This window comes from Tamandua tetradactyla, chromosome 12 (assembly GCF_023851605.1).
Source record: "Tamandua tetradactyla isolate mTamTet1 chromosome 12, mTamTet1.pri, whole genome shotgun sequence".
Classification (NCBI taxonomy): domain Eukaryota; kingdom Metazoa; phylum Chordata; class Mammalia; order Pilosa; family Myrmecophagidae; genus Tamandua; species Tamandua tetradactyla.
In genome coordinates this window covers 85348392-85376105 of record NC_135338.1, presented here as the reverse complement: position 1 = coordinate 85376105, position 27714 = coordinate 85348392, and the positions used below count along the sequence as shown (strand labels likewise).

Sequence of the window (27714 nt, the reverse complement as noted above, 5' to 3'; positions counted from 1 at the left end):
TTGGCCGGTTGCTTTGAAAACCTGCTGGCTTCCCCAAGTCCAAGGCTAAATACGGCATTTGGGAGGTGCCAGTTCGGCAGCAGATGTGAAGAGCACGTTTCCAGTCCCCCATCCGGGACTGCTGTCCATGGAGAGGCCAGCACAATTTTACAGTTAGAAGTTTACTGCCTGTAACTCTCACTGGCCTGGGACCTTCTTAAGGGAAGAGATAGCTTCATTCTTATTTGTACTTCTTGTGCATGCTCAACAAATAGGGGGCAGGTGGCACGAGGGAACTGGTCCCAGGTTGTTTGACATGGGCTTGTGTTCCCAGTACCATCTCCACCCCAGGCCACCTAGCTACCCTGGAAGCAGCATGTTCTAATATCCTGACTGCTCCAGAGGTGGGGACTTGATTCGAGCCAGGCCAATCAATCTTCCTCTATCTTTTTTTTTTTTTTGCACGGGCAGGCACCAGGAATCAAACCGGGGTCTCCGGCATGGCAGGTGAGAACGCTGCCACTGAGCCACTGTTGCACTGCCCTCCCCTATCTTTTTTAAAGCTATGATTAAGAAAGAAAGGAAATATAAAATAATAAATAAATATAAAAAAACAAAATAATAAAAAAAGAAAGTCAACTTTTTGATGACACAGGGGTAGGATGTAAAAGTAAGGAGTGCAAAGAGCCTGTGATCTGCAGGTGCTGCCATGCAAAAGAAAAAATACTGATGTGCAGAGACAAGCAGGGAGGAGCCTTGGGCACAGAGAGTCCTCATGGCATTAGAGTTTGGTTTCCCCGGTTTCTCCAGGGGCTTCTCAGCTGTATCCCTGCCTGCTGGTCATCTGGCCGTCCGGCTATTCCTTGCCTACCACAAGACAATAAACACCCCTTAATACGTGAACTGCTTTGAGATATATTCTGCCAATTGCAACCTGAAAGTCCCACTATACTGATCTTGATATTCTCCCCACTATGCCACTGGTTTTCAAACTTTTTTAAAGCCTAGGGACCCTTTGTTCCAACAAAATCTTACTCAGAAACTCATGATGTGAACTAGATGACAGTGTAGACTAGAATACAGACCACCTGGTGCTAAATCCCCACTCCATAACTCCTCATTCTGTAATCAAGGGCAAGACACCTACTCTCTCAGGCTCAGTTTCCCTCCTTGTAATCTAAAGAGAATAGAGGTACCCAACTCTTAGAGTTGTAGTAGGGTTTAAATGAGTTTATATATGTAAATCACTTAACCCAGTGCCAGGGATATAATAGTCACTCAAAAAGTATTAGCTTATGGAAGCAGAGTGGAGAGAATCATGGAATAAATGCCACCATCAGCTTCCCTTCTCACCTCTCTCTCACCTTGTCTTTCATAAATGCATAATGTTTAAATTATCTGAAATCATTGTTTTAACATATGTTTTTCTGGCTAGGCTGGAAGCTTTCAAAGACAAGGAGCCTGTTTGTCTCAGTCGCTATTTCTCCCCAGGACTGTCTAGCATAGTATCTGGCCCATAGAAGGGATCCAACAAATATTTGTTGACTAACCAGTGACAGATAGATGGATCGTCTCATGAAAAAGGCATAAGAAGAGATAAAGACTCAACTAATAGGGCAGCCCACTCAGAACTAAAGTTAATTCTTTTGTTTTTGGCTGGTTATGCTACTTAGTGGTGCCTAGGTTTCCCCCATTGTGGAACTAATTAATGTAATGGAAGCAGTACATATAACAACTTATGAGATGCATTAAAGTGATAAATGAATTAAATTCCCAACTCAAAAACAAAGAAGGCCTGATCAAAATGGTAGAATGAGATACTTCAGGACTCTGCCCCCGACAAAGAAGTTGTGAACTGTCTGAAATAACTGGCAGAAACATCTTTCTCAGAGCTCCAGAAAACAGTTATAGGATTGTAGTAACAGGGAAAGTGCTGAATCAACATAAAGGCTACTTAAAAGCAGCAGGATTTCTCAGCACTCTGGCCACCAATTCCCCCGCCCCCACAGCTTGGTGCAGAGTCAACCCACACTCCCAGTGAAGATTCCTGCTCCCAGATCCAGAGGGAGCAAACTAGCCCTCATGCACATACCGAGAGCACATATTCTGGCCCAATCTGTCTGGGGACTTTCCCTACAATAGAAGGCAGCTGACAGCTTTCCTACAAAACTATGGGATAGCACACAAGTCGTGCTGCCTGAAGCAGAGGATTGCTGGCTGTAGGACATACAGGGCAGTGCCCGGGACCATGAGGAAACTGTTTTCTAGGGAGGACGGGAAATTTGGAACTGTGTAAATAAGGGGAGTTCCTAGGGCCACACATGCATATACAAGAAGGATCAGGTTGGCCCCTATACTTTGGTCTGGAGCTATTCTCTAAACTCATTTTATGGATAAGCCCTAAAGGAGAGCACTTGCACAGGACAAACTTCAAAGACCAGTACGGTGTTTTCTTTTATTTCCCTTCCCCAGGTCAAACTGCAAAGATTGTATATGGTGTTTTCTTTTATCTCCCTTCCTCTCTTTCTCTTTCTTTTACCCCTTACACTCCTTCTCTCTCTCCCTGCCCCATTTCTTCGTTCTTGTTAGCTTCTGGCATTCAAGAAAAGTTTTGTCATAACATGAACTGGATACAAGGGTAAGAAAAAGATGCCTTGGTGCCCAAATTCCAGTGATAAGACACTAAAATATCAAAATGCCCATGTTTCAGCAAAAGGTTATAAAGCATACAAAGAAACAAGAAGCAATAGCCCAGGCAAAGGAGAAGATTAAAGCATTAGACATTATTATGAAAGATAAGACCTTGATTATTCCAGACATAGACTTTTAAAAAATTGTCCTAAATATGCTCAAAGAGCTAAAGGAAAACATGGAAAAAGGAACATGCCAGATCACCACAAAGAGAGTATCAATACAGAGATGGGTTTTATGAAAATGAGCCAGTGAGAACTTAAGACTACAGTAACAGAAATTAAAAATTCGCTAGATGGGTTCAACAGCAGAATGGAGCTGAGAGGAGAAAGAATCAGTGAACTTGAAGATAAGATAATTGAAATAATCCAGTCTGAGAAGCAGAAAGAAGAAAGAATGAAGAAAGTGAACAGAGCCCAAGGAACCTGTGGGGCACATCAAGTGTACTGATATATACATTGTGGAAGTCCCAGAAGGAGAAGAAAGAGAGAAGGAGAAGAAAGACTATTCAAAGAAATGATGGCTGAGAATTCCCTCAATTTAATGAAAGACATAAATATACACATTCAAGATGCACAAGTAACTTGAAGGATAAACCCAAATAGACCCACACCACAGCATATTATAATTAAACTGTCAAATGCCAAAGATAAAGAGAGAGTTTCTGAAAGCTGCAAGAGCACAGCAGTGTGTCACATACAGGGAGCCTCAATAAGATTACATGCTGATTTCTCAACAGAAACCATGGAGGCAAGAAGGCAATGGGCTGACATATTTAAAATGCTGAAAGCAAAAAACTGCCAATCAAGAATTCTATATCCAGCAAAGATGTCTTTCAAGAATGAAGGAGACATTATAGCATTTCCAGATAAACAAAAACTGAGGGAATTCATCACCACTAGACTAGTCCTACAAGAGATGCAAAAAGGAAATCTGCAGGTTGAAAGTAAGGGACAATAGTTAATAGGTTGAAGCCTCTGGAATAAAAAAGATCTCCAGTGAGGGTATCAATATGAGTAAATATAAATGCCAGGACTATTGTGTATTTGGTTTGTAACTCCACTTTTTCTTCCTACAGTATCTAAAAGGCAAAAGCATAATGTGTACTGAGAAATCAGTGATTTGGACTGATAATGTTTAAACATGTAATTTGTGACAAGAACTACAAAAAGTTGGGGGGAGTTGTGGGGGAGTAAAGAATACATTTTTTTGTATACTATTAAAGTTAGGTTGGTATCAAAGCAAACATGACTCATATAGAGATAGGATGTTAAATTTAAGCCTCGTGGTAACTGCAAAGAAAATATCAGAGCATATGTAAGTGCATAGAGACAGAAATTACATAGAGTACAAGTTGCTAGGGGTGGGGAGCAGAAGAACAGGGAGTTCAAGTGTAAGGGGTATAGAAGTTCTTTTTGGGGAGATGGGAAAATTTTAATACTGGAAGATGGTAAAGATGCTGCAATACTGTGAATGTGATTAATCCCACTGAAGTGTATAATTGGAAGTGGTTGAGGTGGGAAGGTTTACGTTGTGTATGTGTACCCACAGTTAACAAAAAACAGAAAGAACAAGGAAAGAGACAATTACAATTAAATGCATAAATGATCCTGGATGGGATCTGGAAAGGGAGGAGAAAAGGCTCAAAGGGACATTATTGAGATATATGAAAAAAATTGGAATATAGACTACAAGCTTTATATCAATGCTAAATTTCTTGAACTTGATAACTGCACTTGAGATGGTTCCATGGATGAATATCCTTGTTTATCATATTGCCGTGCAATATTAAGTGTTCAAGGAGCATGATGTACACAACCTACACTCAAATGTCTAGATAATGGATTGACAGATGGCTGAACAAATAAACTGATAAATAGATAGACAGATAGATAGATAAGATGGATGGATTGAAAGATAGAATGATATGGCAAAATGTTAAAATTGGTGGTTGTGAGCATCTGGGATATGATGGAATTCTCTGTATGGGGTTTTTATTAGTTTTGTAACTGTCCTATAAGTTTGAAATTATCTCAAAATAAAGACTGGAAAAAACAAACAAACAAACAAACAAACAAACAAACAAACCAAAAAGATAGGGGGTAAAACCCTTCAAAATGTAAACTAAAATAAAGCACAAAGAAAGAAATAATAATGATAAAAGTGAAAAATTAATGAAATAAATAACAGAAAGTTAATTCTAAGTTCTCTGGAAAAAATTAACAAAATAGAGAAACTTCTAACTCCATCAAGAAAAAAAGGAAGAAAACACAAATATAAAACTAAGGAATGACAAGCAGGAAATAATCACACAAAAAATGTGAACTTTTTTTTTAATCATGAGATTAACTTGCAAATCTCTATGTGAATAAATTTGAAAATATAAGTGAAATGGGTAATTACTAAGACCAATAATGGTTACCAAAAATAACCCTATTAGAGACACAAAGCTTCAGCAGATCAATTTTTTTTTGTAGAGAAATAAAATTGTCAAAGAATTTCTTCACAAAAAAATCACTAAGCCTAAATGATTTCATAGGAGATACAAACCTTTGGAGACCTGATACTTTCAATGCTACATGAATTGATCCAGTGCATAGAAAATAAAAGTAAACTTCCAAATTATTTTTCATGAAGCATGTATAATATTGATACTTAAACAAACATCACTTACAAATATTCACACAAAAATCCTAAATAAGGTATTAGCAAACAGACTTCTACAACATATTAAGAAAATAATACAGCATGACTAAGAGGGATTTATTCCAGGAATGTAAGATTGTTTCCATATTATGATCAAATATACCACATTAATTGATCTAAGGAGAATCATATGATTATCTCTATAGATGCTGAAAAAGCTTTTAATAAAATTAAACAATCATTTCTAATAAAAAAATAAAAATTGAAATTGATGGATACGTTCTTAACATGTATAAATCTTAGTCCTACAGCCAGCATCTTGCTAAATGAGAAATCATTACAGGTGTTTCCACTAAGATCATAGTGTGGCAAGGGTACCCATTATCTCCAGTACTATTTATCGTTGTACTGGAGGTCTGTGCCAATGCCATCAGACAAGATAAATCAATTAGAGGCACAAGAATTGGAAAATAAGAAGTAAAACTACGTCTCATTGCAGATAATATAAAATCTGGAAAACTTGAGGGAATCAATGTTCAAATTAACTCAAGCAACAAAAGAATTAAGCAAGCTGACAGGACATAAAATTAACAGAGAGAAATCAATAGTCCTCATATACACAAAAACAATCAGTTAAAATTTATAATTGTGAATAAAACTTCATAATGCTAACAAAGAAGATAAAATAAGTAGAAAAAAATTAATAAGGAGATGTACAAAAGCTTTATAAGGAAAAATTTAAAACACACCAGGAAGAGACAAATGTAGACATGAACAAATGTAAGAACAATCCCGGGATCTTGGATAGAACAGCTCAACATCCTGATGATGCCCTAATAACATCCTGAAGTTCATTTAGAAATAAATACAATTCCAATTAAAAAACACGAGTGAACTTTTTATGGCGCTGAACACGTTGATAATAAAACTCATAAGGAAAAATAAACATGCAAGAATACCTTGAAAACTTGGTGGCCTGGCAGAAAAAGCCATGAGAGGAGTCTACTACTAGATAGTAAGCCATACTATAAAATCTCTATAATTAAAACAATGAGGTACTGGCACATGAATAAACAGAGACCAGGGGAACGGAATAGAAACCCAAGTACCTATGGAAAACTAGCATATGATGCTGCTATCTTAAATCATTGTGCTTTAACAAAATGGCACTAGACAATTGCATGATCATTTGAAAAAAAGACTCCTACCTCACATCTTACGCATGAATAACTTACCAAACGCAAAACCAACAAAGGGAAAAACAATGTATATACAACTAGAAGAAAACATAGATTGCCTTTATAAACCATGGCTACCAACGGGTTTTCTAAATATGACTCAAAATTCAGATACAATAAAATAGAAGATGGATATATCACACTATACACAAATGTAAAATATTTGCATAGTTAAAAAAGCTCATTAAAAAATATGCACATAAGAGGATTACTCAGAAAGTGTTAGCTTAGATGGCACTGCAAAAGTTGTCAACTTACCAAAATGTCACTTATAAAGTTTCATTTAAAAATAGCATGGTGGAGGGAGAGAAAGTGACTGTGGGAAAGGGAAGGGAGGGGGAGTTTTGTTTTGAGCTATTATTAGGCTCCAGCTTTACCTTCTTCAGTTTCTTGTGTGCCCCGCTGTGCTTCCCCTGTGCCAGGTCTGCCCCGCCCAGGAGCCGGTATGTCTCTGCCACCTCGGGACTGAGATCACCAAACGCTCCCAGTTTGGCTTCCAGGGACTCTTTCAGGATTGAGGTTGCTCTCTGTGAAAGAACAAAATGCTATCTGGTTAAAAAAAAACAGAACAAAACTGGTTTTTGAAAGGCTGGTAAAGATGAGCGCCTCTTAAGAACATTTTGTAACCAAAGTTTATTTTTACTTTTCAGAGTAATGGGTTTGGGTAGCATGTCTCTGAGCTGAGCCCACCCTCCTCTGTTTAAACAAGAAACAGGAAATAGTATGTGGGGAGAAAAACAAAATTATATAAACGATAAAGAGAGAATGCACAAAGGATTCCTGGGGAAAACTCCACTTCAGATATTACAGGAATATTTTTGAGTTGAGTAATAGAAACAAAAGCTAACATGTATTAAATCCTTTACATGAAATTCATTTAATTCTCACTATCTCCTTCAGAGGAAACTGAGGCACAGAGCAGTCAAGAAACTTGCCCAGAGTCGGAAAGTTTGCCAGTGGTGGAGCTAGGATTTGAATTTGCACAGTAATTTTAATCCTTTACACTTTAAAACTGTGCCCCCTGATGCTCTTACATAAGCAAAAGCTACAGAGTTTCCTGGCAGTGGCCCTACTTACATAACATCCAGAACACGCTCCAGGGTTTTCTATTTCTCGTAGGAAATAGTTTAGGAAACCAAAAGTAAATATTCCAACATGACATGACATTTTGTTTGGTTTAATTGAATTTATTTATGCCAACATGGAATGAAACAATATAAGTTGTTCAGAAAACAGTCTTTCCTGATATTAATCTCTTCAGTCAGACACCAAGAGATACAGGGAGGAGACCCTGTGAAAGTATGTCAGCCTCCCACACTTTCTCCTAAAGCTCTTCCATGCTTTTTTACGTAAAACCACAATTACAGTTGCAGAGCAAGAATGCCGAATTTAACAGGCAGCTAAAGCAGGAACCAGTGACGGGAGCTTTCTCATCATACAGCCCCAAAGAACCCCAGACAGCGCTCCAGAGACAGCAGGAGGAAGGAAGGTCATTAACCCTTTCCTTGGCAATAATATGAGTTAGCTGCTGGGGATGGGGTGGGGAAGCAAAAGTGTTAATGCGGCAGAAAGCAATTTTCTTAGATGGAAAGAAGAACTGCTGTGGGCTCAAAGAGGTCATGTAAATGGCCAAGTGTGACACCTCAGTCATAAGGGATTAGAATATAAACCTAAAGCCCATCCCACCCAGTATAGCACATTACCTCCAATATTTGTGAGCTAGGACTTAGCTCAGTGCAAGTGTGAGGTGTGGCAGCTTTTCAATGGGAATTGACTGGCAGGCTCTTTCTATTGATGGAAAGAAGAGTCAGAATCCTTTTTCCTAAATAAAGATTTCATGCAGTTTACAGCAGCCTGACTGGGGAAACTAGATATAAATGTGCATGAAGGCAAATGGCAGGTTACGATGACAGTGGAAGATGTGCCACATGGAATTAGAGGAAACAGAGACTTTCTCAGCCTCCAATAGTTAGGGAGAACTTAATGGAGAAGAATGAAGAACACAAAGGATTTAGAGGGGCTGAGAAGAGGGGATGTATTATGCATTGAAGTATGTTCCCCACAAAGACATATTCAAGTTCTCAAAGATCCTATTAAGACGAGGGCATTCTTAACCAAAAGGGAGAAATGAAATGAAACAAAACAAAGTTTCAGCGGTTGAGAGATTTCAAATAGAGTCAAGAGGTTGACTCTCAGAGGTTATTCTTATGCATTCTATAGATATTCCTTTTTTATTTCTAGTGTATTAGAATAGCCAGAAGGAAATACTTGAAACTGTTGAACTGGAATCCAATAGAATGGATTCTTGATAATGACTATATTCAACTATACAACTTTCATCAGTGTAACCACGTGATTGTGAAAACCTTGTGACTGATACTCCTTTTCATTCACTGTATGGGAAGATGAGTAATAAAGATCAAAAAATAAATAATAAGGAAGGTAAGGGGTGTGAGACATTTGGGTGCTGTTTTTTACTTTTATTTTTTTCTTGGAGTAACTAAAATGTTCTAAAATTGATTGTAGTGATGAATGCACAACTATATGATGATACTGTGAGCCACTGATTGTATAGTTTGGATGGATTATTTGGTGGGTGAATACATCACAATAAAGTTGCATTTAAGTAGAAAAGAGGAGGGGGTACAAGGGTAGTTCAGTGGTAGAATTCTCGCCTGCCATGAGGAGACCTGGGTTCAATTCCTGGCCTGTGCACTTCCCCAGCCCCAAAAGAAATCAACAAATGGTGCTGCAATAATAGGATATTCACACGGAAAAATAATGAAATATGACCCCCACCATAAAGGGGGTCATACCAAAAAAAAAGATGAGGCCAAACTGAAATAGGGTAGGCCTTAATCCAATATGACTGGATTCCTTATAAGCAAAGGAAATTTGGACACAGTCAGGAGGAAGAGACAGAAGAGATAGAGCGCCATGTGACAGAGGTAGAGACTGAGTTATGGATGGCTGGCAAGCCACCACTAGAAGGTTACAGATTTCAGAGCAAGCATGATGCTGCTGATACTTTGATTTAGGGCTCCTAGCTTCCAAAACTATGAGACAATAAATTCCTGTTGTTTAAGCCAACGAGTTCTGTGGTACTTGTTATAGCAGCTCTGGCAAATTAAGACAGATGTAAAATTGAGAGGTTTGGCACCGAGGGTGGGAGAAGTCCATGGCATGTTCTGGGCCAGTGAGTAGATGTGTTTGACTATAGCTGAGTGAACAGGATGGGGAGAAGAGGGAAATGAGGCGGAAGTCAGTGGCTGGGGTCAGTGGAGGAGAGCCTTCATGCCAGGGTCTTCTCTACAGGTAATAAGAAGTGCAGGGTGGTTCCTGAAGAGGAGAGTAGCACAACCAGTAGTAAACACAGAAGAGAGTATCTTAAACGATGGAAGAGTGTTCTTCATTTACATTTTACCTGCAAAGACATTCTCCTTCCAATGATCATCTTCTATGCATAGGCTGTGACCCCATCTGGGGTCACCTGAGTATGGCCCAGTGGTCAACAGGACACTGTTGTTCAATTTCTACTAGAACCCATGGTGAGAATTGGGCAACTGAAAGGGTGAGAACAGTGCCACGTTTGGCTGGGCAGGTTGTGCCATGCACTCATAGAAGAATGAGTGAGGGCTGAAATCTGTTCATGTTTCACTTGCCAAGCAATGTATTCTGGCATGGGCTGAGCCATCTGAGGAAGGAGCAACTTTTTCCATTCTTATAAGGGTATGTATGGGGCTGGCAGGGGGCCTAGAATGCAAACAGCTGGTTTGCTAAAACCTCCACGGGCAGCCTAGGAGAATGATGTGCATCTTATAGATCCGTATGAATTGGCATGGGTGGCTTGGTCAAGAGCAGTGAGACACAGCATCTGTGACACCAGGCATCATTTGCTCTGCAACTGACATCACAGCAGGAAGCCAGAACAGGAATGGGGGGAAAAAGTGGATGCCCCACTGGAGTCAGCCAGCCTGCACGCAAGCATCCCTCCATCCATCTGTCTGCTCATGACCCACGACCATCTTGGTGAGAGAGTCCCTGGAAGTTAGACTAGTTCAGCAAAAGTCATCAAGCATAAATATAAACATATACTTACAAATACAGTATTGCATGAAACTGGGTTCTATGGGACAGGATAACGGGAGAATGCAGTGAAGACTGGGGAGAGGAGTCAAGGAAGCGATGAGACCCAAAGGATGGATGACATTGGGCAGGAGATGGATGGGGAAGAGCTTTCCAAGAGGAGGAAACCTTAGCTAGCCCTGCACTGAAGTGGGAATTAGAAAGGCCACTATGGCTAGAATACAGACAAGGGGGATGGGGCAAAAATGAACCTGAAGACATCAGAAGACAGGTCTTGTGGGCCTGCAGGGAATCTGGTTCATTTTAAGGGCACTGAAAACCAGTGGAGTGCTTTACAAATGGGGAATCACTGATCAGCTTTGCTTTTTACAAAGGTCACCATGGCTTCTTCATTCAGAATGGGCCAAGAAAGGGGTAAGAATGGAAGGATCTGGGAGACAGGTGCTTGTTAGACCTTGTCCAGGTGGCAGGAGTGGAGAGGAACACAAATGGATGGATTCAAGACACACTTCAGAACTAGAAGTCACTATGAATTAGATGGGGTGAGGCCTGATGGGGGCAGGGAGTGTTAAAGACCCACCCTCCTTCCCCCACCAAACCCCCCTGCCCAGATTTCTGACTTGTGCATTCCCCCTTCACCACTTCTCGAAATGGGTGATGAAGACTCTGAGACCCCTGGAAGGCTCCTCTCTAGTTGGTTGGGTGACCCAGAAAAATACAGAAATGCCATTGGTTATGGTTACTATAGCCCTACTCTGGCTTGAGGAACATAGGTGCTTCTGGATTGAAAGCCTGTGCTCTTTAAGCACATGCCAATTGAGGCAGGTGTGGGGTGTTAAGGGTTAGGCGAGGGCTGTGCCGGAGATCTACAGAACAGCCAGGGAAATAAGTTTTTCATCTCAAATTGCCTTGACAGATTAGAATGAAAAAAATAAATGAATCATCACAGTAGGTATCTTTCTGTTAGCTGTTAGGCTTTGCATTGAATAAGATCCCAAGGGTTTAATTACCAATGAATCTGAACTCTGGATCTGAGTACAATTTTGTAAATCAAGGGAAGTACATCTGTACAGTTCAGTGGTAAAGGACAGTGGACTTTAACTTGGGTTTTCATTAAATAATTGGGTTTTCATTAGATAAGTAAATTCCATCCATTATCCAAAACAAGGAGAGAGGAATTAGAAACTCTGTCCCAGCCAGAACCAAAGGCTGGTGTTGAGCAGTGTCTTTCCACTGGGTTCTCAAGGTTTCTGTTATTGGGATCCTTTTAAGGTGGAGATGCCATCTAAGTTCTCATAAATAGCTTCCCAATTTCCCAAGAGCAAGGAGATGGGAACTGCCCAAGAGTAGCCAATCGGCTCTATTTATCTGGGTCCCTCTAAATCCTGGCACTTACCTTGCACATAGTAGGTGCCTAATGGATGTGTTCAGATTGAAAGAGGAGACCTTTGGATATTATGGGTCACCCACATAAATAACTGGTCAAATGTGATCCAAATTCACTTACCTCTTCTTGTCCAGTGATTTTCAGAAAATGGCAGAATTCATCCTGAATTGAAAGAAATTTGGCTCTTCCCATCCCTTCGGCATCCTTAAGCTTAGCCATGCTTTCTTGAAAATACTGCTCAGCCACATCTAAAGAAAGGTATCATAACAAAAAAAAAATTGGAAAACTGCTTGAGGATTTGAGATGGAAATGGAATATGTAAGCTTTTATAGGTAGTGAATTATTTGAAAATAATAAATTTTCTCTTGTCTCATTTGGACAAGAGAAAACAGCTAAAGAGATTGCCCATCTGCCTGTCTTATTAGAAAGAACTTAGGTCTCAGAAGGATTTCCTTGGCTTTCATACATCTTGACTTTCCCAGTGATATAGCAAACAAAGTTTATGCAAAAGGGTAAACTCTCTCCTAGACTTGGGCATATCAGAAAGGACTGGGGTTTTACAAGCCTGAGCAGGAATGGACATGAGGCCTAAGGTCTGCATGTGATAGGAAGCTGCAAAAGGCCAGTGAGAAGGACAAAATTACAAGGTGACCCCAAATGACCCTCATCCATGTATATTCCACTTGGCTTTGACTGTGGATGGAACTTGTGACTACAATGAGAGACCACTCCTGTCCTCAGATTATGTCACTGGCACAGTTAACTTTAAGAAAGGAAGCCTATCTGGTGGGCCTAACCTAATCATGTCAGTCTTTAAAAGCAAGAGTTTTCTCTGGCTGGTGGCAGAAGAGGAAGACTGAGAGATTTGAAACATGAGAAATATTTGACATGAAGGGGGTTCTCTGTTACTGGGATGGAGGGGACATAAGTACAAGGACTTGGGAGCAGCCTGTAGGAGTTGAGAGGTTGACAGCCAGCAGCTCGGCAATTCAGTTCTACAACTGTAAGAAAATGAATTCTGCTAGTAATTGGAAGAGGTTGAGAAGAGATTCTGTGCTCCACTTGAGAATGAAGCTGGCTGACACCTTGATTTTAGCTGGAGCAGAGAATCCAGCCTTGCCATGCCAGAATTCTGACCTACAGAGCTGTAAGCTAATAAATGGGTGTTGTTTAAGCTTCAGTTTGTTATGCAGCAATTGAAAATTAATACCAGGTTAGACAGGAATTCCTAAAATGAGGATAAGTACTATTGCACTGATTCAAGGTGAGGCCTCAAGGTCATGGCTAGGAAAAGATCTGAAAGAAACCGAGCCACCATGCTTGGGGTATGCACCTTTTTGAGATCTGTTTGCATCCCCTACTTAATTTGGAAGTCCTGAACCAAGAAATTTACTTAGAAACTGGTCTGGAAATAGAAAAATTGTAGGGCTCTTGCAGAGCGGTCAGCAAACGTTTTCTATAAAGGGCCACATGGCAAAGATGTTAGGCTTTGTAGGGTATATGGTTTCTATGGCAACTACTCAACTCTGCTCTTGTAGCATAAAAGCCACCATAGACGACATGCAAATGCATGAGCATAACTGTATTCCAATAAAACTTCATTTACAAAAAGAGGTGAGGGATGGGTTTAGCCTATGAGTCATAATAGTCTGCTGACCCCAGGATATGAGGGACTTCCACTGAAGCACCTGCTGGAAATGACCTTATGGTAATGCTTGACAAGCACATAAAATTTGTTAGGTAAGATTATGACCCATAGATACTAGATAACAGTATTAGTTTGCTAAAGCTGCCAGAATGCAACATACCAGAAATGGAATGATTTTTAAAAAGGGAATTTATTAAGTTGCAAGTTTACAGTTCTAAGGCAGTGAAAATGTCCAAATTAAGACACCAACAAGAGGTTACTTTCACTCAAGAAAGGCTGATGCTATCTGGAACACCTCTGTCAGCTGGGAAGGCAGCTGGCTGGCATCTGCTCTTGTTCCTGAGCTCCATTAGTTTCTCCTGTGGGGGTTCCTCACCTGGTTTCTCTAAGGCTGGGTTTCATCTCTTGGATTCCCTTGGCTCTTTCCAGGTTCTGGCTTGCTTAGCATCTTATAGAAAGGCACATGGTGATGTCTGCTAGGCTCTGCCTGTGTTTAGGCATTTGCTCTCTCTGTAAGCACTCCAAGCATCTCCAAGCATCCGTATCTCTGTCAGCTCTGAAGCAACTGTTCTCCAAGCGTCTGCATCTGAGGTTTCTCCAAAATGTTTCCTCTTTTAAAGGGCTCTAGTTAACTAATCAAGACCCATCTTGAGTGGGTGGAGTCACATCTCCATCTGACTAAAAGGCCACTCCCATAAATTGGGTGTGTTATGTCTCCATGGAAGTAATCTAACCAAAATGTCATACCCACTACTGGGCATGTCACATCTTCATGGAAATAATCTAATCAAAGCTTCCCACCCTAAACAATAGGTCTGACCCCACAAGACTGGATCAGGATTAAAACATGGCTTTCTAGAGTACATCATAATTTCTAACTGGCACAGATACACAGGCCTACTTGACACTTCCACTTGGAAGTTGTTATGTATGGTATAGAGATGTATAAGATAATGATCTTTTGCTTCTTTAAAATTTCCTCTCCATTTGTTTATTTCCCCTTTATTATTTCTGATTTTGCATCTGTATCTCTCCCTATGTTCTTAGTTAGGTCAACTAGTGTTTTATTTATTTTAATATCGTTATTCATCTCATACTGTGATGTTGACGCCAGGCACTTCCAAGAGGTCTCAGTTGAGCTACAGGTCACTGGTCTAAAAAGTGCAGTTCCCCACAACATACTGGGAACAAGAATTGGGCCCGTCCTGCAGAGTGGTTGCTCTTTTTTTTTTTTATTAATTAAAAAAATTAACACAACATTTAGAAATCATTCCATTCTACATATACAATCAGTAATTCTTAATATCATTACATAGATGCATATTCATCATTTCTTAGTACATTTGCATCAATTTAGAAAAAGAAATAGAAAGACAGCAGGAAAAAGAAATAAAATGATAATAGAGAAAAAAATAATAAAAAACAAAAAAAACTATACCTCAGATGCAACTTCATTCAGTGTTTTAACATAATTACATTATAATTAGGTAGTATTGTGCTGTGCATTTCTGAGTTTTTGTATCCAGTCTTGTTGCACAGTCTGTATCCCTTCAGCTCCAATCACCCATTATCTTACCCTATTTCTATCTCCTGATGGTCTCTGTTACCAGTGACATATTCCAAGTTTATTCTCTAATGTCGGTTCACATCAGTGGGACCATACAGTATTTGTCCTTTAGTTTTTGGCTAGACTCACTCAGCATAATGTTCTCTAGGTCCATCCATGTTATTACATGCTTCATAAGTTTATTCTGTCTTAAAGCTGCATAATATTCCATCGTATGTATATACCACAGTTTGTTTAGCCACTCGTCTGTTGCTGGACATTTTGGCTGTTTCCATCTCTTTGCAATTGTAAATAATGCTGCTATAAACATTGGCGTGCAAATATCCGTTTGTGTCTTTGCCCTTAAGTCCTCTGAGTAGATACCTAGCAATGGTATTGCTGGGTCGTATGGCAATTCTATATTCAGCTTTTTGAGGAACCGCCAAACTGCCTTCCACAGTGGTTGCACCATTTGACATTCCCACCAACAGTGGATAAGTGTGCCTCTTTTTCCACATCCTCTCCAGCACTTGTTAATTCTGTTTTGTTGATACTGGCCATTCTGGTGGGTGTGAGATGATATCTCATTGTGGTTTTGATTTGCATTTCTCTAATGGCCAGGGACATTGAGCATCTCTTCATGTGCCTTTTGGCCATTTGTATTTCCTCTTCTGATAGGTGTCTGTTCAAGTCTTTTTCCCATTTTGTAATTGGATTGGCTGTCTTTTTGTTGTTGAGTTGAACAATCTCTTTATAAATTCTGGATACTAGACTTTTATCTGATATGTTGTTTCCAAATATTGTCTCCCATTGTGTAAGCTGCCTTTCTACTTTCTTGATGAAGTTCTTTGATGCACAAAAGTGTTTAATTTTGAGGAGCTCCCATTTATTTCTTTCTTTCTTCAGTGCTCTTGCTTTAGGTTTAAGGTCCATAAAACCGCCTCCAATAGTAAGACTCATAAGATATCTCCCTACATTTTCCTCTAACTGTTTTATGGTCTTAGACCTAATGTTTAGATCTTTGATCCATTTTGAGTTAACTTTTGTATAGGGTGTGAGATAAGGGTCCTCTTTCATTCTTTTGCATATGGATATCCAGTTCTCTAGGCACCATTTATTGAAGAGACTGTTCTGTCCCAGGTGAGTTGGCTTGACTGCCTTATCAAAGATCAAATGTCCATAGATGAGAGGGTCTATATCTGAGGACTCTGTTCGATTCCATTGGTCGATATATCTATCTTTGTGCCAGTACCATGCTGTTTTGACCACTGTGGCTTCATAATATGCCTTAAAGTCAGGCAGCGTGAGACCTCCAGCTTTGTTTTTTTTCCTCAAGATACTTTTAGCAATTCGGAGCACCCTGCCCTTCCAGATAAATTTGCTTATTGGTTTTTCTATTTCTGAAAAATAAGTTGTTGGGATTTTGATTGGTATTGCGTTGAATCTGTAAATCAATTTAGGTAGAACTGACACCTTAATTATATTTAGTCTTCCAATCCATGAACACAGTATGCCCTTCCATCTATTTAGGTCTTCTGTGATTTCTTTTAACAGTTTTTTGTAGTTTTCTTTGTATAGGTCTTTTGTCTCTTCAGTTAAATTTATTCCTAAGTACTTTATTCTTTTAGTTGCAATTGTAAATGGAATTCATTTCTTGATTTCCCCCTCAGCTTGTTTGTTGCTAGTATATAGAAACACTACCGATTTTTGAATGTTGATCTTGTAACCTGCTACTTTGCTGTACTCATTTATTAGCTCTAGTAGTTTTGCTGTGGATTTTTCAGGGTTTTCGACGCATAGTATCATATCATCTGCAAACAGTGATAGTTTTACTTCTTCCTTTCCAATTTTGATGCCTTGTATTTCTTTTTCTTGTCTAATTGCTCTGGCTAGAACCTCCAACACGATGTTGAATAACAGTGGTGATAATGGACATCCTTGTCTTGTTCCTGATCTTAGGGGGAAAAGAGTGGTTGCTCTTGAGGGCAGCTGGCTGAGTGCCAAGAAAGGCAGGGTCTGGGTGCAGGTTCCTGCTGTGCTGCCTTCTAGCTGTGGGCCCACGTGGTTGTAAGCAGCAAACTGATTAATACATGTAAAAATCGATAATATGGCTGAGACAGTCAGTGCTCAACAGTGTTGTTTTCATTTTGGGCACACTTTTAATACTTGTGATTATGAGCTTCCTCTGTCCACATCAGGCTGTGTCACCGAAATGCTGAAACCAGCAAGAAGCAGAGATGGATACTGTGAGGACAGAAGCACTATGGAAACAGCCAGAACAGTGAAAAGACACAGGAGTCTGGGATCATTTGCAGATAAGCAGAGCCTCAGGAGCTGTGAGCACACCTAGAAACTCCCAAGGAGAATCTTGGGTCTTGAGAAGTGACTCCAACACATTCCACATGATCCAGTTTAGAAAGGAGAGAAGCAAACATTGCGGAAATATTTCTATAAGAACTAGTCAACTTCAAGATAATGTATTCTGAGAACAAGTAAGTTTCGATCCTCTGTAGGATTTGTTTGGTGTGGGTTTGGCACGGGCACCAGACAGAAAGAAGCAGGAGAGGTCTTCATGCTGAAAGGCTCTGCAGCCTCACTGGGGAGCTTGCAGCTAGATAGAAGTCATTTAAATTGATTCCGTTGCCCTTCTGTTTCCTTGGGCAGGCCAGCAGATGCATTTCTGGAGTATTATTCAGAGTTTATTCTTAGAGAAGATTCTACCACTTTGAAAATGCTGCATCATCTCTTTTACTTGCAGCTGGCTCATGGAAGATAGCATAATGCTCAAATGAGCAGTAACTTTAACTACTTTGATATGCTATGACAGCAAATGTTGAAGTATGATGGGGCGTTTATTTTGTTGATTCTAAAGGAATCCCAGAGACGAACATTCTGTGTCTGAAAACTCATGCAAATATTCAGAAGTGGAATACTCTTGGTATTTTATTTTTGATACTTTGTTTTTTCTGGCTGATTGGGAATTAACCAGAGATCATGACTGAGCACTTCTTTCTGCATCTTCCCCCTGTCTGTGGGCCTTGACTGTAAAGAATGCAGGATGTAAGGGTGCAGGAAGGCATTGGAGCCCGATGTGCGCTGACCTGAGGTTCAGACTTCGGGTTTCGTCGTGTTGGAGGAAAAGAAGAGGCCTAAAAGGATGGGAAGTGTTTCCCTTTCCTCTCCGGGATTAGGAGCCAGGCTCTCAGATGCATATTCAGGCAGTCACATGGTACACCTTGCTAGCCCTTTTCTCCTGATGTCTTCTTGCCTCTTAGTATTTTTAATCCTGGTAGTCTCAGGCTGACCAATCCCCCCATCCTCCCTGCCAAAGCCCTGCATCTAGGCTGGTCCTCTAGGTCCCAGCGCAGCACCTCCTTTCCCTCACGCTGCAAGAAAGGAAGCTGCTTGGCTTAATTCAAACTAGAGTGTAAATGGCTCATAGCTTCTAACTCAGACCTATTCATATTTTCCAAAGAGGATGCTTGCTAATACATATGAGTCTCTGGAAGACTGAGAGAAAGTGAGGGAGGAAGGAAGGGATTTATTTACTGCTTAACTGAAGGCAATGTAGAAGGTGTGAGGAGATAGAGATGGGCTCTGCCTGGGAATCCATCCTCTGGGGTTAGGCTCTTAAATGTTGTTTCCCAGTTTCCTTCCTCTACTTCTGAGTTCTCAGCTTCTCTAAAGTTCTGGATTTTCCTCATGGCTGTCCTTGGAAGGTGTTTATCCAAGGGGAATGGGGTTCTTGACAGCTGTTGTCACATATATGTTGACTGCACATCAGGGTCTGTAAACTCATGTCAAGGACCTTGAATATCAAAACAGCCTTGAACTCAGGAACCAAGGAAGGCCAAGTGCATCCACCACTGGCACCCTCTCCACCTATAAATTTGAAACCACTTTTATCTTTACCTGGGATAGAGGAAAGTTCTTTATTGCAAGACCTGGGCTTATTTCCCACCCTCCAAGCTGACTCTGTGAATGACAAACCACATGAGTCATCTTTGAGAACAAATTTAGTCCTATTACAACATCAAAGGAGTGGAATTCCTGATGAGCAGAATCTATTCTCCTGGGGGTGGACAGCTCAGGTCCATCTGGGACAAGTGACAACAGGATTTCCGAAGGGACAAGAAGTCATAGCCCTGGGGAGGGTCTCCAGCTCCCAGGGTGGGCGTTGTGCCCTGCTGTGGGGTGTGGGTCCACAAAAGAGGCAGCAGTCAGAGCACTCCTCCATGTGGCCATTCCTAACTTGAATGACCACTCTAGAATCATGCACAACCTGATACCGGTGGCCTACGCAAAAGATGAGGTCATCTTCTCAAACACAGGAGCATGACTGAGCTTGTAAATCTGAGTGCGCATCAGCAGCACAGGTGTTCAGAAGCCATTAATCTTTCCCCCTGCCCCCCCCAACAGCATGTTGATTTGTTTGCGAGTCGGGACGAGGGGGGTGGTGAGGCCCAGTGGGGCTGCCCCCTCGGCAGATGGCTGAAATGGGCTCCGGAGCCACATGTCCTCCCTTGAGGCTCCAGAAGACTCTGCTGCAGATGTACAGATATCGGCAAAAGTGAGCAATGCCTCATTCACAGAACAAGAGGAAAGCAGAATTACAATTTGGCAGACTGGAGGTCAGGAGCCTTTAAATTAAAATAAATTCCATTAACCCTGGACACATTTCCCTGAGGCTTGCCTAAATCGGAAGAAGTTGGAATGGTGAGGACAGCTTTCACAAAGAGGAAGGCCTCCATGTGCAATGTGACAATGAGCTTTTATGACAGTCTTGGAAAATAGTCTCTACTCTGTGCTAAATGCCAAAGTATTATGAACCCCAGGGTGTTTGAACATGGAAAGTCTCAAATCCTGGCCTGCCATTCATCCGGAGGCGGTCCATCGGGGGCCAATAGACCAAATCTGTTTGGACCCAGCTGGGGGAACCCCCAGTTCTCCACTGGCTGCTGTCCTGAGGCCACCGGCTGTGGGAGGCCTGGGGGAAGCTTGACAGGCTCTCTCCTCACCCAGGACACCCTCTCTCTGGGAGGACGGCTTTCCCAGGGTCACAGGCGGGCCTGCAAGAGCGCTTCTGGGAGTCACCAAACTGCTGCCCACGGCGGGCTCTGGGAGGCACATGTGGTGTCAGCAATGGAGGCGGCTGAGTCCACGCAGGCCCCACAAGGCTTACACGGGAGAACATACAGGAAGTGCCTGCAGGGTCTGACACCCCTAGGACCTAGTAAGGGACTCAGTCCCCCGCGAGAGCCCCTAGACTCAGTATCGCACCCAGGGCGATCTCTACTGCTCAGACTTCCAGCAAGCTCAGAGCCTACTGCTCCTAAGAACATGCATTTTCAATAAGCTGCCTTGAACATCTTTCTTGAAGCCAAGTCAAGGCATAAATAAGGCAGGCTTCCTTGAGAATGTCCTCACAAAATTATTAGCCAGCATAAAGGTGATAGATGCAAAGGCTCACGACACAGCTGTGCCAAAGCTCATGCACTTAACGCCACCAGGAGAGAATGAAGCCGCCTGCAGATGGCTGAGAAACGCTTGGCAATGTCTCCCTTCTGCCTCAGGAAGCCCGTCTTTGAAGAGAGCGGTGAGGGGCAGGTCCCCCTTCTATTCCTCTGCCCTCGGCTGCCTGGACGTCTGGGAAGCGGGGCCCCCACAGCAGCCTCCCCTCTCGGGTTCCGGAGGGTGGGGAGGAGAAGTGTCTGGGGCTCACCTCTAGACCTTGTTTTGCCTCAAACGTGCTGAGTGAACCTAGACTTGCTTTTGACCCCAAATCCTCTACCCGGGATGAGCTCTGAGGTGCATCCCAAGGGGGGATGGAGGTTTCTCGGGGGAATCCTACTACCAATGGTGGGAAAACACAGGAGGAAGCCTCCCTCTGCTTCTGTTGGCCCCACCCCGCCCTGCTCTCTTTGCTGCTTCTCCTTCCTCGCCTGGCCCCCAGGAGCACCCAGGGCAGGGTAGAAGCCGACCTCTGGCTCTGGGGAGCTCACAGACAGGCCAAGCTCAGGCAGGTGGACACCTTATAATAAGAAAAGGGCCCTGAATCGGAGCTGAGGAAGGGTATTTCAGAGCAGGCAGGGCTGGAGGGAGGTGGAAAGGCCAAGGAGAGAAGATCGTGTGGTGAAGACAGAGGCTGAAGGGAGAGAGGTGGCAGGGTGGGGCTGGCTGTGTTTTACCCTCCCTCTCCCCCAGCAGGACTGTGCCCCAGCCCCACTGTGGAGGCCTCAGGTTGCAGGGGAGGTGGGCACCCTACGTGTCCAGAGCCCACTGAGCTGGGTACCTGTGTACACCAGGGGCTCAACACTCAAAGAGCATTAGTAACTCAGTAAGCACAGAGAGGGGAATTGGCCGGGCTGGGGACCAGTATGGTGCAAAATCTGAGACAGCAGGCCGCAGACAGCATGAGAGAGGGAGGGTTGTGTCAGGTGGAAAAAGAGGAAACTTCGGTGAGACACATGTCCCACTTCAGAGATGTATATATTTCATGTCTCTTGTGTAAAACATGGAGAGAAGCTGCCCAGTGGAGCCAGGGAGACATATATACACACACATTTAGGCAGAGGGAATTGTACCCTGGGGATGTGGCCCTACTTTCATGAGGCTGATCTCTCTGGGCCCACTGAGCCCAGGCCACGGATGGGACCACTTCCAAACAAGGCCGCCCGAGCGCCGTGGGCTCTGCTGCTCGGAGGTTTGCATGGCAATGGACTTGGCTTCAGAGCCAGTTCATTTCCATATCCTTTAGGAGAAGAGTTATAAACACGAGGCAATCCCGAGCACTCAGCAGGGCTGGGGAGAGCGGTTCATACCAAGTTTGTCTATGGCTGCTCTGGGAAGCCGGCCAGGCTCAGGACAGTGGCATTCCGGGAGCCCAAGTTGGGAATTCTTATGTAATCGCAGTCTTTCGTGACTTCTAGGGTAGTTTTGTCTGCACCAGGAATGCGGGGTGGGGGAGGCAAAGAGCAGAGGGATCTGCTCCAGCACAGAGCCTGGAGCACGTGCTTCTCGGCCAGTGGGGTTTTGTTAGTTAGAGCGCAATGCCTTCAATGGGCATTCAGCAGGCAGGCTATGGAAAATCCCCAAATGAGAAACTTTTCTTATTAAAGATTCTTTTTGGAAAAAAAAAAAAAACAGAAAAAGGAAAATTCTCTGCGGCACAGGCAGGCCTAGGCACCGAAGAGCAGGGCTAAGGTCCCCAGGCACGTGGCTTTCCCTGGCACATGGCAGAACGTGTAGATCCACTCCCGGGGGATCTGGTGGGGATGCCAAACTGGAGTTGATAAAAAAGGCCAAGTCACAAAGACTGGTCTGAGTGAGCGCGATGATGGGCTGGCCGCCCACCAAGGACACGATAACCTCCTCTGAGTCCCAACGCTCCTCCTTTCACGTCTCCCTGGTGGAGGCAGCAGAGATCTGGGGAAGCTTCATCCCTGGATGGATTTCTCTCCTTCTCACCACAGGGGCCTCATCCACATGTTGGGATAACAGAGAGATGACAGGAAAAACGTGAATCCTGAGAGAGAGGAGGAAAGCCCCGCCTGCCACCCCCTGCAGCTCCTGATCGGGTGTGGCCATCAAGCCCCTGCTCCTAGAGGGAAGCTAACGCCACACTTTGGACACAGGGCCTCAGCTGCTCTGCCCACACCTCCGTGATGCACTCGTGGGTAAGAGGTGCAACAAAATCTTGATCTCAAAATGCTGGCTCAGTTAGAAACAACACAAGCATCTTTCAGCTGATGATGGGGCATACAATAGAAAAGTGCTCAGCTGTAAAAAAGAATGGCTTTCTGACACATGCTACGACATGGGTGAAACTTGAACACCTCGAGTTGAGTGAAATAAGCCAGACTCAAAAGGACAAATATTGTATGACTTCACTCACATTGAATACTTAGAATAAGCAAATTCATAGAGAGAAGGGGGAATGGGGAGTTACTGCTTAACTGGAAGAGTTTCTGTTTGGAGTGATGTAAACCTTTTAGGGATGGTAGCACAATATTGTAAATGTACATAATGCCACTGAATTATACACTTTGAAGTGGCTAAAAATAGCTAAATTTTTGTTACATATGTCAACACACTTATGTGCACACACGCACACACACATAATGCTGGCTCATTTCTCATGGATTTCCCCATGTTTGCCACCAAAGGTGCAATGAGTTGGACAGCAGCAGTGCCCCAGCTAGATTCATGTGGTATGAATATTTGGGGGGGGGGTTTCCTTGTTTTTATTCCTTTCTGACTTGCCCGTTTGGTATTTTGTTCGAGGCCTTAAGAGTGAGGACCCTCCTTGATGCCGTTGTCCCAGGGGTGCCATGTTGCTGCTGGACAATAAGCATCTTTCTCTATGTTACTGCTTAACTGCTGAGCCTCCTCTCTTAGCATTTACTTACCTGGAAGGCTCCAGTAAGCGTTCTCCCTAACAGCATCAAGGTTATAGATATTTCAAGTGTCTTATGACTAAATCTGAGAAGGGCCTGTCTAGAAGCATCCTGCAGGTCAATTGGGACTTTCTCCCTTTGGGAGTAGAGCAATGAGACCAGAGAAGGTTGTCCAGTGTGATCGAAAGTCTTGGTATAAAGAGCTGGTGGTGTTACCTCGTTTGTACAATGGGATGTCATGTTTTGCTTCTAAGAGTTGTTAAAAGGATTAAATGAAAGTTCCACTATCTCGCAGTACCTGCTCAATAGCTGGGGCTCAATTGTTTTGGTCATTATCGTTATTATCATCCTTAGAGCATGATTCCTTCTCGATCCAAGTTCCTCAATCATCTGCTGCCTGTATTTCAAGCAGTCAATCCCCCAAGCATTGAGCAGCTCCCACGCCCCACCCCCCCTTTCATATTCTGTAAAGCCATTTGCATTTGTCCCAACTCCTGGCTCCTGGGAGAAGTTTACTTATCCTTCTATCATTTTCAAACCTCATGCATTTCAAATTCTGACTTGTAAGCGTGCTTTCTGGGTACAGGTAGCCAAACGCTCTGAGCTGCAGAACAGACACAGGGCAGAGGGTGAGCTGAGACTCTCTGCACACACTCCTGACCCCCGCCTCTTCCCGCTGGGGCTCCACCCTTTCTCTCTGGGCTGCCTCTGCTCTTCTCCGGTCCAGTGTCTCTCCTAAACCCCAAAAACTCTCCGGTGGACCTACGGGGAAGGGGACGAGGAAGGGGAAGGGTTGTGTGCAGGGCTGGTCCCTGTAATATTATAAGGCAAGAAAGAGCCTCTGGGGACAGACTGCCTGGGCTCACATCTCTGGCACTCACTGGCTATGGGAACTCGGGCAAATTGCCTAACTTCTTTGTGTCTCAATTCCTCCATTAGAAAGATGGGACTACCTCGGAGGGTTGTTGTGAGGATTGCATCAATAAATGTAAGGCAGTCAGAACCTGGCCAGTATGCACAGAGTAAGCATTAGCTGTTAGCACTGTGTGAGGTCACTAAATCCTCACAGCCTCTGCATCAAGTAGCTATTATTAGTGTTTATTGTTTTCAGTTTTCAGGGGAGGCAATAGCAACACTATACTTAGACTGGAAAACTTTATATATATATATATATATATATATATATAATTCAGCTCTGATTGTTTCTGGTCCCATATATTACACAAAGCAGAGTGGCCTAAATATGCAGCTACAGGCCAAAAACATTTAAGACACAATTTTTATTGCATACACCCCGATGCATACACACAACAAATGTGTGCACCAATGCATGCTGGCAAACCTCTCTAGGCAAAGGCAGTCTTTTAGCCTTCACTGCCACTATCTGTTTGTTGTTCTCCGGGGGAGCACACCCCCGCCCTCACATGCCACCAGTTTAAATGCTCAGGGTACTCACCTACTGCCTTAACTTGAGCCCCACTGAAAGCAAGGAAGGCTCTGACAGCCACTCACTTACACTCATGTTCTCCCACTCAGAAGTTACAGCATCAGCCCTCACATTTGTCTGGCCTTGCTTCAGAGCTTGCAACATATTTAGGTCGTTTACCATCAACTACAAATGTGAGATTTCACTTAAAAATCCATATTTCTGTCTTCCCTTGAGAAAGCAGCTCTGCATCCACACAGCAGTAATGGGCTGGAACTGAGAAGCTGCTGCCCATTTTCGACAGGGTACGGGTACTCCAGTTTGCCACAATCCTCACCACTGTGTATCGTTTCTATCATACTGAAGCCAGAAGTTAGCTGCCATTTAGAATTATGCTTGCTGTTGCTACTCTTCTCTAATGACCACCTGCTCCATTCACATTGCTAGCTTGGTTCAAGTAGAGGGACAGACTTGTGACTCCTGCTATCCTAGGGGTTTCCTTCAAACGTGCATTTACATTTTAAGTGTTTCACTAATAACTGTGGGATGGAAGTTTCTTTCCTCCCTTTCAAGGAGTTTTAGGCACCAATGAGCTGATCAGAAAGTTGGTTATTTGAAAGTTTTGAAGGGAAACCTGATTGTTATGTGTGGAGTGTTTTACGGAGGAGGAAACCAGAGAGGTCTCCTGTCTCCTCTCTCCATCCCTAGCTCTAAAAAGATACTCCAAGCTCCAGGAGGCCAGAAAGAGGGATCTGCAGAGTGGAATGGAGAGATGTGCAAACACTGGCACCCCCTTCACCAGCTGCTGACTGGACTGGAGCCCCAGCCTGCGCCAGGGATCTCTGCAGACCAGGCTGCTCCCTGCATCTCCTCATCTCAGCCCTACTCCTGCTTTTGGAACCCAAACTCCAAGCCTCCCAAATCCCTATTTTATGCTTTCTGGCATATTGGAGATTATTTAATTCAGCATATGATGTTAAAAAACATCTGACACCTTGGAATATACCCTAGGTTTTCTGTATGAGTTATTCTCTGTTTCTGAATATTCTAACTAAAAAAATTGTCACTGGGATGCATGTTCCCTGTCAACAGAGGCAGATCATATGCTCTGAGCCCAGGATGGTGGATTAAAGAATTCCCAAACATGAGAGACCACTTCACACTACTTGGATGGCTATTTTTAAACAGAGAAACAACAACAAAGACAAAAAACAAAAGCAGAAAATAATACGCGTTGGCAAGGATATGGAAAAATTAGAACCCTTATACATTGTTGGTGGGGATGTAATATGGTGCAGCCACTGTGGAAATCAGTCTGGTGGTTCCTCAGAAAGTGGAACACAGAATCACCATAGGACCCAGCATGCCCACTTTTTTGGCATATGTTCAAAATAATTGAAAATAGGGACTCAAGAAGCTATTTGCACACTGATTGTTAATAGCAGCATTATTCATAATAGCCAAGAAGTGGAAGCAACCCAAGTGTCCATCAATAGATAAATGGATAAACAAAACGTGGCATATACATACAATGGAATATTATTCAGCCCTACAAAGGGATGAAGTTCTGATCCATGCTATGACATGGATGAACTCTGAAGACATCAAGTTGAGTGAAATAAGCCAGACACCAAAAGACAAATACTGTTTGATCTTGTTTATATGAAATACCTAAAAAAAGCAAATCTTGTAGAGACATATATTAGATTATAGGTGATCAGGGGCTGAGGTGGGGAAGGGGAAGTTATTGCTTAATGGATGCAGAGTTTCTGTTTGAAGTGATCAAAAAGTATGGATAATGGATAATGGTGATGGTGGTACAATATTTTGAATATAATTAATGCCACTGAATTGTATACTTGAAAGTGGTTAAAATGGGAAATTCTGAGTTGTATATATGTTACTAAACTGAAAATTAAAAACAAAACAGACATGGAAGATGGCGGCTTAGTAAGACGCGCGGATCTTAGTTTCTTCTCCAGGACACCTACTAGGGGAGTAGAAACGATACAGAAAGCGCCCAAAGCCACAACAGAGATAAAAAAGACAGCGTACCCCATCCTGGAACAGCTGGCTGGCTGAGAGAAGCAGCTCGGGTGAGATCGCTGAGGCACGCGGGCCTTACCGGGCGGGGTGGCAAGTGGCCGGAGTTACTCCCTTCCCCCTTCCCGGGCCGGCTGGGAGAATTGGAGAGGCGGTCCCCTGAAACCAAGGTGGCTGGCGCCCACACCACGCGCAGCCCCCGGACCAACTGAGAGAATTGGATCGGAAACCCCCAGGCCGCGGAGAACGGTGACGGGTGCGGGAGGCCCCTTCCAAACCTGTGACTCCCGGGGAACGTGCACTCTCTCGGGCGGGCCACTGCCGCTGGCGCCCTCCCGCCACGCTTGTTGCCCAGGGCCGACTAGGAAATTCGGACGGGCTCTTTCCCTGGCTGCGGCGACCAGCAACCCTCCCTGCGTTCAGACCCCGGGCCGGCTCAAGCCGCTTCGGCTAGCGAACCCCCAGGACGGCGAGAGTTTTCCAAAGTTTAAGGTCCCACAGCTCCTTTTACTGGTGGGACCTGCAGACAAACGTGTGCCACGAGCGCCACCTACTGGGCAGGATAAGAAAAACAGAACCCAGAGATTTCACAGAAAAATCTTCCAAACTTTTGGATCCAATACCCAGG

The 27714-nt window shown here is 43.1% G+C and overlaps 1 protein-coding gene across 6 annotated transcripts in view; it reads right to left on the bottom strand.

The window, feature by feature from the left end:
* Positions 1–27714, bottom strand: part of TTC23 (tetratricopeptide repeat domain 23) — a 110664-nt gene that overhangs the window by 10194 nt on the left and 72756 nt on the right. For all 6 annotated transcript variants that reach the window (XM_077124045.1, XM_077124050.1, XM_077124048.1 and 3 more), the window contains 2 exons: positions 12148–12275; positions 6932–7081 (listed from right to left, as the gene is read on the bottom strand). In XM_077124045.1, coding sequence (XP_076980160.1) covers positions 6932–7081; positions 12148–12275 — 278 coding nt within the window. The remainder of the gene's footprint in view (positions 1–6931; positions 7082–12147; positions 12276–27714) is intronic.